Below are 14,053 nucleotides of genomic sequence, written 5' to 3' on the forward strand. Positions count from 1 at the left end.
ACACACACACACACACACACACACACACACACACACACACACACACACACACACACACCTCCAAGGGTGCACAGTATCCAGTAAACAGGGTGATTCCATTTTCTCCTTTGTTTGCCAAAGGCATCCCCATGTGCCCATTACTCAAGATTATTGACACCTGCAACACATAATGGTTATTTTCTCTTTCTCTAACACATTCTTTTCTCTAACACATTTGAATGGAGGGCAAAAAGAAGCTAAGGTGCTTCCCTATAAAAAGCAAAAGCCTGTTGGTATTAGTGGATTCAGCCTCTTCAGATACTGAAATCCAAGCCTGCTTCATTCATAAGCTTTGATTTTAGGGGAAAGTAACATGCTGCAAAGATTCCTCCCCTGCAGATCTCCCTCTTTCTCATCATTCTGTACAAGAAAGGCTAGGAAATAAAGAAGAACACAATCCATCAAGTATTCCTAGCATGTTCTGAAATATGGTATAGCTGGATAGTTGGCTAATACAGTATATCTTCTCCAGTTTCAATAACATTTTACGATGCTACTTAAGCTTGGTATCCATCTTTGGTGCTCCATCCCTGTATCTACTGGTTGTATATCACTCCCCTAGAGCCAATGAAAATAAGTTCTAAGCTGTATTTCTCTGTGTTTCTTTACTGCAGCTGGCTGTCCAGATTCCTTGATTAAAGAGCTGCATCACTTCAGAATTCTGGGCGAGGAGCAGGTGAGTTAACATCTGAAAAGTAGCATCATGGTGTTGTGAAAGAAAGATCCTAATGAGACAGCTTCTCCTCTCCCCGGGAGGTAGTGTATGTCTCATGACCCTCCTGGTACCCTGAAATTGAAGAGGGGACACACACATGCACACAGAGTATATGCGTGTGCACGAGTGGGAACCTTTTAAAAAATTCTATCCATCAACCTTGACAGATTATTAATTGGTACATCTGCTATCTGCCACAGCTTTTCAACTCAAGAGTGCTGCTGTAAACAGACAGTGTAAAATGGTAGAAGCACAAGGGGCAGATGAAGTCTGCCTAAACTGCAAATAGACACTTAAACCTTGGTTCTTTCTGCTGATTTTTGCCCATTTTTTGACATTTCTGACCACATTCCTCAACCTTGGCCTGTCAGCCCCTTTCTGGATTTTAGAGTTGTAGGTCATGACAGTAAAGACTGATTTATTGGTACATGCCTTCTTTTACATCACACACACACTCCCCTTTTGAATGTAGGATTCATGTGAGCTAATGAAAGCACTTGAATGGCTCTGTAATCAACATTTGGAAGGAACCAGAGGGTGACTAGGGTTGCCAGATCTCATGGCTTGGCCCTGAGTCTCCAGATTTCATGGGTCATATGCAGGGGGAAGGCCAAGGCTCTAGTTTTGGCTAGCTCAACTCCAGATAAGAGGAAAAGGCTGTGTACAAATGTAGTTCAGTGAGGCCTAAGAGCTCTGTGGCTGAATATTCTAGCAATGCCCCTTCCTACACAGTGTGAAGACATCTTTGTGTTTTCATATTATCATGATCAGTGGATAAAGCAAAAGGAACAGATGGTAATATAGAAGATAGCCAAATGGCAGAATGATCAACCAGTGTAATTGTTCAGAATCAAATGGCAGAATGGGATCTCAGTCCATGGCAGAATATGCAACTGAGAGAACAATCTTTTTTTTTAAAGCAAACAAACTTCAAATGCTGGCAAACTGGAAAATGAAATCCAAAGTAGATCAGAGATGAGTGCCTTTGTTATAATACATATGTGCATAAATGAAGGACGTTTATAGTGGCATCCCACTATAAAACTTCAAAATATCTTGAAATGATTTAGGACAGTGATACCATGTGCTTGAATGAGAGCTCAAAAGTATTTCCACAGTCCTTCAAATATGCCTCTCTTTGTAAAATGTGTTATTACAGATATCTAATGCTGTTGCTGTTTTTCATTCTTTTTCCTTCCTTGATCTGATATCTTAGAGTAGACTTATGATTTTGAATCTCCTTTTTGTGAACAATAAAGGCAGAACATATTCTTAAAGCTCTGTGCAAAAGTAATTTAAATACAGTTAGTGGGTTGTATAAATTAAAAGTTGTAGAATATATTCTCATCAATCTTAGTAATTTTAAAATCCTTTGGTGTGACATTTTGATAGTCATAATTTTCTGACCTTTTGCGAGCAAGTAATTGAGACTCTATTCCACCTAACTCAGAGAACAGCTCTAAAGGACCAGGGAAATACATAGTGGGAACTCCATCCCTTCCCAAGTCCTGCCAGCTTTCACAAGCCAAGGCGGATGATCACTGGAAGAGGGGCAGCTTTTCCTGATATTTTAACCAAAGATTCCTCTTTTTAAAAACTGCAATCGAAGTTGGTTATTTCTTTTATTAGGTCTACTGAAGTATTACAAAAGCAGTGCATACATGGGGCAAGATTTAAAGTTATTCAGTTACAGAAGCTTTCAGCTTTTTAAAATTGTTGGTGTTATCCTATGTCTGCTACTTAAGATGCATTTAAACTGCAGAATTAATGCAGTTTGACATTGCTTTAATTTCCATGGCTCAGTGCTATGGAATTCTGGGCTTTGTAGTTTTGCAAGATATTTAGCCTTCTCTTGCAGAGACACAGCAAACAACAAATGCCATGATTCCATAGGACAGAGCCATGACAGTTAAAGCAGCATCAAACTGTATTAATTCTTCAATGTGGCAGCTGACTTAGGGCTTTACTGCATGAGCCCCATTTTTGCTGCAATCACACTTGGAAATCAAGATGGGATTGTATCTCTGCCATCGCTATTACTGCATGCCTTTGCAATTGTGCAACTGTGGCTGCTGCTGCCATCAAACTCTTTTCTTCATTCCCTCATAACTCAGTCCTACCCATTTTATTTTATTTTCCACTTTTGTCATGCAACTCCAGAGGTCTCCTACTTAAATTTAAGGGTGTTTTTTGTAAGAAAAAGAGAGAGAGAGAGAGAGATACAAAAAGGTTAAGGTACTTGGGGTGCTAGCGCAATTGCAAAAAAACTGTTCTAACTATATTTGGGGGACACTGCAGCTACAAATTGGGAGAAGGGTAGCATGTGAAAGGTATCTCAAAAGCTGCTTTTTGTGTGGCTAATCGTGGTTTAAAAGCCATGTGTAATAATCTCCTTAGTTACATATACTTAAATTAGTAAAGCATACTTAACTAATTAGTGTCTCCTGGCCCAACTTTCCCCTAATCGTAATTTACCAGGCATTAGCCACTGTGAGCAACAGGGGACTGTTCTCCTGTCAATCGGGATGCAACACACTAATGTTTTTGTCCCCACTTCCCTCAAGCAATCTCCAGTGTGACAGTGAGAAGCAGAATCGCTGTCGCAATGCTTCCTCACACTTGAGATCACTTGTTGAAAGAGGGTGGAAACATCAGTCTGCTGTATCCCAATCAACACGAGAACAGATTCCCACCATATACAACAGCTGATGCTCAGTAAATCAGGACAGAGAGAATTTTATGGTGCATTGTGTATTTCCTACACTACTGAATAGTTAGGGATCATTGTATGAATTAGTTACGGATGTATAACTCCAGTTTATGCATTTGTAACTGCCATTGTTTTTCCTCATCCTCATCCCAACACATAAATATATTTTGTCCATTTGCATGCAAAATGGCTGTTCCAAAATGGCATTGCCTATCTGTAGTCTTATGTGGCACAGTCTCCCCTGCCACCTTAGAATTCTATCACTTTGTCCAGCCTTCTCTCTATTGACTTAATTTCACAGGTTTGTAAAAATAATAAATAAAAATTTTATTTGTATACCGCCCTTCCAATGATCAGGGCGGTGAACAACATATTAATAATACACATACAAATACACCACAATACATATTAAAATACAACCATATTAAAATTAAAATTAAAACCCCATCAGCCAGCTACCATTGCCGTCAAAGGGGGGGAAGGCTAGCTGGAGCTTAATTCGGGGAATGCTGATTGAAATAGGAAGGTTTTTAGCTCCCTCCTAAACTGGGCCAGGGAGGTGGCCGAGCGGAGCTCTATGGGCAGCGTATTCCAGAGGGCCGGGGCGACGATGGAATACGACCTCCTCGTTGTGGAGGCTAGTCTAGCCCCTGGGACCCTCAATAGTTGCTGCCCAGAAGTTCTGAGGGTGCGGGGCGGAATGTATGGAGAGAGGCGGTCCTCCAGGTATCCTGGGCCCAAGCCATGTAGGGCTTTATAGTAAACAGAGTTAAGACTGGTAACAAATATTTATTGTGTGAAAAACAAACCACCACTTATCATAGTAGTCTTTGCATGGCAAAGATGTCTATCTCTGTGCTTGAAGTCAGTCATGCTTACAAGGGTGCTTCTCATAGCCTGAAAAATTACATGAAAAATGATGTGAGTGGGCATTGCTCAAGGCTCAGTTAAGTCAGCAACCCTCTTGCTTGCATGAAAAGTTGACCTAATAGGACTAATGTCAATGAGTAAATCTTGTATGGGCAGGTATCCATTTCTTAACCTCTTCCCCAGTCAGCTTATGAAACATTCTGTGTAAGTTGCCATGATTCACAAACCAAGATTTGAATAGTCAATTAAACATAGCAGTGAGTTTAACTGACAGTTTATTTAGATTACAAAACAATGTTTTGCTTCAGGCCAGTTGGAGTCAAATCTAAGTTGAGCTCCAAAACATCCCACCTTTAAGAATTCTCTTCCAGACTGCCATTTGTCCAGAACCCCAGCCCATGCTCCTTCTAACATATCAAAGAGGTCTTCTAACTGGCCACTACACTTCCTAACTTTTTATCAACCCATCTTTCCCAAGGCTTTGTTGACCATCAAACACTTCTTCACTCAGAACCTAACAAGCATATATCTTAACTGCTCCAGCTATTGTCCCCCTGTTTCTGTTTTTGCATTTCGATTGAATTACAGACCCCTCTGCTGTTTGCCCTCCCTTCCTGTGCTTTCCTCTAGTAAACCTTAGCTCTGTTTCTGTATCCCCATTGTACCCATTGTTTCTTCCAAACATTGCTCCATTGTGTTGGCTTCATACGCAGTTGCAGCCCCTAAAACAGAGTGGCTTTGCTCTTGAGTCAGGAAACCAGGTTTGCAGTTCAGCTTCAGAAAGGAAATGTGTGAATTTGTCTGGGCATAAAATCCTATGGGAATATGGGAAAGACAATATGGGAAAGACTTTCAGTGATGGCACCCATTGCAACATTTTATTTATTTTCTGGCACTGTTGCAACATTTTATTCCCACTCTCAAGTTAGTTGCTTTTTAAGTCTAGAACGTGCCGGATCAAAACACTATAATTCTTTCTTCTCTTTTTAAAATTTCTTTTAGCATTATAGTTATAGTTGTGTGTGTTCTAATTATTTCTGACTTATGGCAACCCTAAGACAAACCTATCACAGTGTGTGGGATTCAGGATTTGTTCAGCATGGGTTTGCCTTTGCCTTCCTCTGAAACTGAGAGGATGTGACTTGCCTGAGGTGGGTTTCCATGGCTGATTCAAATCCTGCTTAAACCACTACATCACACTGTCGCTACGAGTTATAGTGCATCAGTTAAATAGTACTTTTGCACTATAGTACTTTAATTCTGGGAACATACTCTAGTTTTTCAAAACTTTTGGAAGAGCCCTAATGAGTTCACCAAAATCAATATAATCTTTCCCCCCTCCCAACAAAAAAAATGAAAAATATGGATATATAAGTGATAACTACTGGGAAAATCCAACAAAACACAAAGACATGAATTGCATGAAATCATGCGTCTTTATTCCAGTCTGGTCTGGAATAGCCCAAAGAAGCTGACAGAGGAGTTCATCATCTTCACCTGCATGGAGTGAGTGAGTGAATGATTTAAAGGAAGGTGAAGAGGTAAGAAGGAACAGAGGCCAGGAGAAACCAGCCAGAGAGTATTCTGAGTATTGCAGTACTTCAAAGTCAGGAGAAGATGTATATTATAGACTAGCGGTTGAATAAAGAATTCAGTCAAGGAGAAACTAACTAGAAAATACTCTCATTATTGTAGTTCTTAAAGTCATTATAGACTAGGGTATAAGGAAAGTACTCAGTGATGCTGTGGATAGAGGTCTCTACTGGATCTGCTGCAGTGTGAATTTCCCCATAAATATGTGTAACTTTGCCCTCAAAGTCCTTTACAAATTTGTCACAGCAGGTTTTCAGGATCCTGTTTCAGCCCAATTTCAGTAGCCTTTCTACCTTCCAGAACAGCCTGGCTGAGCAGCTTTCTCAGGATACAGTAGTAGCAGCAATTTTCAAAGAAACACCTGTGTTGATCTCTTGCAGCATAAAAAGGAGGGAGGGAGGGGAAAGAAAGACTAACCAGTTTATTATTTTAGCATGCACTTTCATGGATATAAACCCACTTCTTTAGATGCAGTACAGATCAATATTAAGGCCTTGCGTATAAAGCATATTTTCACCGGCATCTGTGGCTAGCATCTTCAGATAATGCATTTTCTGAAGATGCCAGCCATAGATGCTACCAAAACATCAGGAATAAACTCTCCTAAAACATGGTCTCAGGCTTGCTAGAGAGGTTAAAAAGAATAAAAAGAGATTTTTTGGATATATCCACAGCAAAAGGAAGAAGAAGGAAATGGTAGGGCCACTGCATGCAGAAGATGGCAAAATGTTAACAGAAGACAGAGAAAAGGCAGACTTACTCAACACCTTCTTTGCTTCAGTCTTCTCAGAAAAGGCAAAGGGTGCTCAACCTGAGGATAATGGAGCAGAGGACAGAATAGGGGAATTTCAGCACAGAATAAGTAAAGAGATAGTAGAGGAATACCTTGTTAATCTAAATTAATTTAAGTCTCCAGGACCAGATGAACTACATCCAAGGGTACTAAAAGAACTGGCAAATGTAATATCGGAGCCATTGGCAATCGTATTTGAAAACTCCTGGAAAACAGGAGAGATCCCAGCAGACTGGAGGAGGGCAAACATTGTCCCCATCTTCAAAAAGGGGGGAAAAGAGGATCCCAACAATTATCGTCCAGTTAGTCTGACATCAATCCCAGGAAAGATTCTGGAGCAGATCATTAAACAGAGTCTGTGAACATCTAGAAGGCAATGCCATAATCACAAAAAGTCAACACGGGTTTCAGAGAAACAAGTCATGCCAGACAAATCTTATCTCTTTCTTTGATAAAATTACCAGCTTGATAGATGAAGGGAATGCTGTGGATATAGTATATCTTGATTTCAGTAAGGCCTTTGACAAGGTTTCCCATGACATTCTTGCAAACAAGCTTGTAAAATGTGGGCTAGACAAAGGAACTGTTAAATGGATCTGTAATTGGTTGACCGGCCGAACCCAAAGGGTGCTCAACAATGGCTCCTTTTCATCCTGGAGAGAAGTGACCAGTGGGGTTCCACCGGGCTCTGTCCTGGGCCCAGTGTTATTCAACATCTTTATCAATGACCTGGATGACAGAATTGGGAGCATACTTATCAAATTTGCAGATGACACCAAATTAGGAGGAATAGCTAATACTACAGAGGACAGGATCAACATTCAAAATGATCTGAATAGACTAGAAAGCTGGGCCAAAGCTAACAAAACGAACTTCAACACAGAGAAATGTAAGGTACAGCACTTAGGGCAGAAAAATGAAATACACAGATATAGGATGGGTGACACCTGGCTGAATGAAACTACATGTGAAAGGGATCTGGGAGTCCAAGTAGACCACAAGTTGAACATGAGTCAACAGTGCGATGCGGCAGCTAAAAAAGGCCAATGCAATTTTAGGCTGCATCAATAAAAGTATAGTGTCTAGATCAAGAGAAGTAATAGTGCCACTGTATTCTGCTCTGGTCAGGCCCCACCTGGAATATTGTGTCCAGTTCTGGGCACCACAATTCAAAAAGGACATTGAGAAACTGGAGCGAGTCCAAAGGAGGGCGACTAAAATGGTGAAAGGTCTGGAAACCTTGCCCTATGAGGAACGACTCAGGGAGCTGGGGATGTTTAGCCTGGAGAAGAGAAGGTTAAGAGGTGATATGATAGCTCTGTTTAAATATTTGAAAGGATGTCATATTGAGGAGGGAGCAAGCTTGTTTTCTGATGCTCCAGAGAACAAGACCCGGAACAATGGATGCAAGCTACAGCAAAAGAGATTCCATCTCAACATTAGGAAGAACTTCCTGACAGTAAGGGCTGTTAGACAGTGGAACACACTCCCTCGGAGTGTAGTGAAGTCTCCTTCCTTAGAGGTCTTTAAACAGAGGCTGGATGGCCATCTATTGGGGATGCTTTGATTGGATGTCCTGCATGGCAGGTGGTTGGACTGGATGGCCCGTGCGGTCTCTTCCAACTCTATGATTCTATGGTCACATAGCCCGGAAAACCCACAAAAAACTATGGATGCTGGCCATGAAAGCCTTCAACTTCATATTTATGCAGTTGGAATGTAATAAGATCCAGAAAAATTCAAATCATGGCCTAGCCCTAATTTTTTCAAAGGGCTGGACAAGGATATACAGGTCTTTCTGATCATTACAGTGATAAATTAATGTTGATGAATCAAAGCAATTAACCTGCATACTGAACAAAGATTTGTAAACTGTAAAATTATAGACAATTTCTACTAGATTCTGATGTGCAAAAGGGATGACAGGCAGATAGAGAATCGCCAACATACATTTCATGTCAGCCACACTAGAGCAGGATTGATGTGGCTGCACATGGTTTTGTTGCTATCTGGAGCCACTTTTCTTAAAACAGTGCCAGGAGTTAAGTGGACCATACACCTGATATGTACATTCACTTTTCAGAGGCTCACATTTAACACTCCTTTGAGGTTTAAAATTCAAACCAAGAAGTATGATTCCAAGCATAAATCCTATAACTTATGAAAATAGCATATTTCACAAGAAAATAGGTAATAGTGATAGGCTTGTACTGACTGGACTACATACTTTTCAGGAGGAAAGGGAATTAACAGACACATTGAGAATGTGCTTTAATTCCAAAGAAAGGAGGCAGCTTTGTGACTGGATAATGAAATGTGTCAAGGCATTTAGCAGCAGCTTCTCTTTTCAGATTCATCTATTTCCTTGGGGGATTTTTAGTGCAAAAATAATAGTTCACAGTGCTGTAATAACATAATGATTCAGCATGGTTTCTATACTGAGCCCATAGAGAATGTCAGTTTTCTTTACAAAATATGATTCCCCCCCCCCGCCAATCCAATTCAGTAAATCAATTCTCTTGCTTATGACTTCCAATGATAGAATTGATTTTTTAAGTAGTGTTTGTACATTTGACTTAAAAGAGAAGACAAAACAGCATAGCCAGTAATTGAGTACTACTTGTCTCAGCTAGCAAGGAAGGAGGGGAGCCCACATTTTCAAGTCCTACTTATAGCGGAAATAGAACTTGGGACATCCAGAATCCCAGAGACAAAATAGCCAGGCTGGGGGGTCTCTGAGAGTTGTCATCCAAGGCCAGAATCATGGTGATGCCCAACACTAGGATTTCATGTTTTTCAGGATCCTGCATTGGAGGCAAGGAAAGCCTTGCAAGTTTACTTGCCTCGAGCAGCTTATTTCTCTGATGCCTGACTTCTTTCACTGCCACTGGGTCTACACTTTTTGCCCTTCTACTGTCACCACCTATAGCAGCTTAGTTACATCTGTGTTGTGCTCCAAGGGATTCCATGCCCCCCCCCCCAATAATAACTTCTTCAAGCTGTATTGAAATGCTCTTTTGAAATGGTGCAAATCTTTGTAAATTCTGTTTTGCAGGCAAGAATCAATAATTTTACTATTTTTTTACTGCAGCAAAGTCATCAAAATTACACAGTCTTCAAATATTAGTCACACTTCAAAGAAATGCACTTTGGTTTTGGCACAGAAGGCTACTGAAACTGCTTCAGGACTTGTATTTTGTGCAGAAAGCTTATTTTCTGCATACAAAACTTGCTTTGTGCACAGAAAATACTGTTTTCTATTCAGAAAACTGGTTTTCTATGGAAAACATTATTTTCTGAACAGAAAAATACTATGTTCTTTTGTAAAAACAACAACAACAACAACCATGTGCATTTTTTGCTCAGCATAGACCCAAAACTGAAAAGATCTTGCCTGTATAGAATTCAAGGTTTCTCAATATGCAAGAAATCTGTTTTGTTCTTATTTTTTTGTTATCATTTCCAAATTGTTTTGAATATTATTTCCATCCCTAGCTTTTAGTACTCATATGAATGAAACAGGAATGACAGATATATTGCAGTTCTGAAAAGCTTGTTAAACTTCACAATATTTTTTCCCCTTTGCAGTACAACCGTTACCAGTGTTATGGTGCTGAGGAATATGTTCTGCAGATGGGTGGTGTCCTGTGTCCCACGCCAGGATGTGGTGCAGGGCTGCTTCCTGAACCTGAAGAGAGAAGGATTGTGTGTGAGCCAAGCAATGGAATGGGTTGTGGGGTAAGGACAGTAAATATTGTTAACAGTTCCATAGAAGTCAGTTGAGATGCTTATGGCAAGAAAGATATGATCTCTGAATTTATCTCTCATGCAGATGACTCTGAATTTTCTTTATACATAATAGAATTCTGTGGATCCCAGCAATCCATTTTAATTTGGTGCTGCAGTGCAAGAATGACTAATTTTGTCATCTAAACTATATCTGTCCCAGATTGCTTTGCTTTACTTGGCATGTAAGGATGCTGATCTAAGTGATTATCGTAAAGGAGAGGGGCTGTGATACTGACAAGTCAGAAAGCTTTGACTCTTTTGAAAATCCCTAGTAGTCAGCAAAATGGTAAGGGTTTCAAAGCTGAGGGATTTGCTATTTTATTGACAGCACTCTCTTTAAACAAATTTGAGGGGGGAGGATGGGTGAGAAAGTCACGTAAAAATGGCACTGCATATTTTCAGCAAATCAGCGAAGATTAATGCAGATATCGGATAGATGTGTTGAATGGAAGTTGGCTTTAAGTTGTTGGAACAGAACTGGAAAACATACAGCAAGAAATTGCCTCTGCCTCCTATCTAGTTAGGGATATACAAAACACTCATTCTTGATTTTGTGGCATTTATTTGAATTCCTGCATTTGTGTCCTGTCCTTTGTTCATATTATGCTGTATTTGTTTGTTTCTTAAACTCACATGGAGATTTTTATTTCTTTTTCCATACATGTTTTCTGTAACATACAGGCACACATTTTTCCTTCCTGGTTCTTTCAACTATCTGCAGTTTTTTCTTGTATCCAGCTTTTTAAAGTGTAAGATGATTATATATTCATTTTATTCCTCTGAAATGTATCACAAGCCTCATATAAATGGACAGACATCTGAAGCAAGGTACACACTTTCTTGAGTTTTGAGAAAGTGCAAAATGGATCCTTCTGGTAAAAATCTTAAAAGTACCCAATTTATTTTCCATCCCTGTAAAAAGTTCTGTCAGCTAGCAAGTAACATCTTGCATTCATCAAATGAGTAAAGTTAAAATGAGGAGTAAGGCTGTTTCATGGTGCTGGAACTCAGGATATGCAAAAAAGTTTGAGTTAGCCTATGCTTTTAGGACAGAAGAGAGAGAGCCAATGTGGAATCCTGGTTTGAGTATTAGGGCTAGGTTTATCTTGGGAGCCACAAAAACCCCCAACCTATACCTTCTTGGGTTTAACTTTCCCAAGACAGAGAGATCCTCTGCCTTTTATTAGTCACTGCTATCACTCCAAATTTAAGATGTGACAGAGAGGCATCTGAGGGCTTTCTCCCAGGGAGATGTCTCCAAAACTATGTCTCCTTTTTACAGTGTGAGGGAGGAAGCTGTAAACCCAGAGCCTAGATTCCCTTGGTGGTTGATCCTGCCATTCTAAACATGAGCACACTGAGCTTTCCTAAATAATGTAAATCCTCTCTCTCTCTCTCTCTCTCTCTCTCTCTCTCTCTCCACACACACACACACACACATAACAGAATAGATGGATGTGTTAGCAGAGCTTACAACTCACTGTAAATTACCCATCCACCACCAAAGCATATAATTAATTTGCAATAAACCTACTTAAAGGTAAAGGTAAAGATTTTTCCTTTATAAGATTGTCTAGTCATGACTGACTGTAGGGGGCATTGCTCATCGCCGTTACTAAGCTGAAGAGCGAACACTGTCAAAGATTACTCCGGGGGTCATGTGGCTAACATGACTGCACAGAATACTGTTACCTTCCTATATAAGTGGTACCTATTTATCCACTTGCACTTTTACATGCTTCCAGACTGCTAGGTTGGCCGAAGCTGGGCCTAGTGGTGGGAGCTCACTCAGTCACACAATGCCTGGGCCCTGAACTGCTAACCTGCTAACCTTGAAATCCTCAAAGCCAGTATTATTAACTGCTGAACCACCACATCTGTTTAAATTAGTGTGATATCTGTCTGCCTTCCTATGGAGTTTATAAACAATGAAATAAAAAAAGAAGGGGGGGGGAAATAACCTGATTATGTCTAACTAGACATCCTAATCTGTTCACACCTCTGTGGTTTAAGTTTTAAGTCCTTCCTGGAGCAAAAGTGTCCCTGGAACCACATGGCTAAGCCACAGAGCTCCACTAGCCTTCACAGCTCTTGCTCCTCTTGTAGCCAGCAAACCCAGTTAACTTGTTCTGAGATCCTGTTGAATCAATACACAAAGAGGGGAGCAAGCTAGAACTGCCCCCTCTGCGTCTTATTCTGTCACTCCCCATATGGAGTAGGATAGGCCTGCACAAGAGAGCTTCTTCTTACCCTTGGACACTCTCCATACTATTGAGGATTCTGGCCAGTTATCAATACATACACACAGTCAGCTTTTCCCTTACGTGGGGATCCGTTCTGGACTCCCCCCCCCATGTGCATAAGGGAAATATCGCATATGCTCGAGCCCCATTGAAAACAATGGGGCTCCTACATGCGGGTACAACACATGCCATTGCTGCTTCTGGCTTCAATGTAAGCTGAAAGCCGCTTATGGCACGCCTGTGTATGACGCAGGCACACTGTATGTAGCCATGGTTGCTATTTGCACTGAACATCACATCTAGTCTGACCTTTAATCCAGGAGACACAAAATCATTAGGTGTAAATGATGAAGAATGTTTCACGTCTAATTTTTTGGTACGTGTTTGGATTTGGTAGAATCCAGTTTATCTGAGGCTTATGCATACTTGTTTATTCTGAGTACTTAATTAAAAAAAAGTTGGGATACCGTATATATTTACAAGTACTGCATCTCCTCTTAAAGGCAAAGGACAATAGTTATTTCTTTTAATAATCATTTGTATAAGTAACTGGGAATCCATCTCTCATCACTGGTAGAATGAAGGAAAGTCAACAATAGATTAATTCTGTCTCTAAGACGCCTGCATGCCACCTGTATTCTAATGAACTACACAGTGCTGCATTTTGCTTTTGTGGACCTTCAGGAAGAATAATTCTGTTCAACGTGTGTCCTCTCTAAAGTTTATTTTGACTCAGATTGGAATGAGGGGGGAAATATTTTGCAATTCTGAATGCTGCTTACCTAAGAATGATTCCTCCATCTGGCTTTGCTGTTAGCTAATCCTTTCTATATACTTTTTTTTTTTATTTTTACTCATAAAAATAGTAATTTGATTTCCCAAGGTGTTGCCATAACACACTGTTCTTCCACCTTCATTGCTATTCATCAGACCAATCTCTCTTGCTTTCATAGCTGTGATGTAAAATGCTGACATGTTTAACACAGGAAACCAGAAAGAAAATATGGAAGCTGTTACACCTGGTGCCAACTAACCTGCTTGCTGAAAAAGCTGGAGTAATCAAGGCTCATGAGAGCATGATAAATAAAACATCTTTGTCTTGTTCTGTACTAGACCAGTACATTGCTTCCTATATATCAGAAGGAATGCTTACTGTTTGAAGGGGAAGAACTTCCATATCCTATCAAGTCAGAGCTGAGTGCCAAGCAAAAGTACATGATTTGCCTATTGCAATGGATGCTTCATCAGGTACATGTGTAGTTCACAGTTCTATTAGTATGCAGAGTACTAATTTTAGAATA

At 40.2% G+C, this 14,053-nt stretch overlaps 1 protein-coding gene across 1 annotated transcript in view; it reads left to right on the forward strand.

The window, feature by feature from the left end:
* The window catches only part of PRKN (parkin RBR E3 ubiquitin protein ligase), a 678,545-nt gene extending 664,702 nt beyond the window's left edge, over positions 1-13,843 (forward strand). The window contains exons 8-10 of the mRNA XM_042478458.1: positions 654-715; positions 10,309-10,458; positions 13,706-13,843. Coding sequence (XP_042334392.1) covers positions 654-715; positions 10,309-10,458; positions 13,706-13,711 — 218 coding nt within the window. The 3' untranslated portion in view covers positions 13,712-13,843. The remainder of the gene's footprint in view (positions 1-653; positions 716-10,308; positions 10,459-13,705) is intronic.
* The last annotated feature ends 210 nt before the right edge of the window (positions 13,844-14,053 follow it).

The sequence above is a fragment of the Sceloporus undulatus genome, chromosome 1 (genome assembly GCF_019175285.1).
Source record: "Sceloporus undulatus isolate JIND9_A2432 ecotype Alabama chromosome 1, SceUnd_v1.1, whole genome shotgun sequence".
Lineage (NCBI taxonomy): Eukaryota > Metazoa > Chordata > Lepidosauria > Squamata > Phrynosomatidae > Sceloporus > Sceloporus undulatus.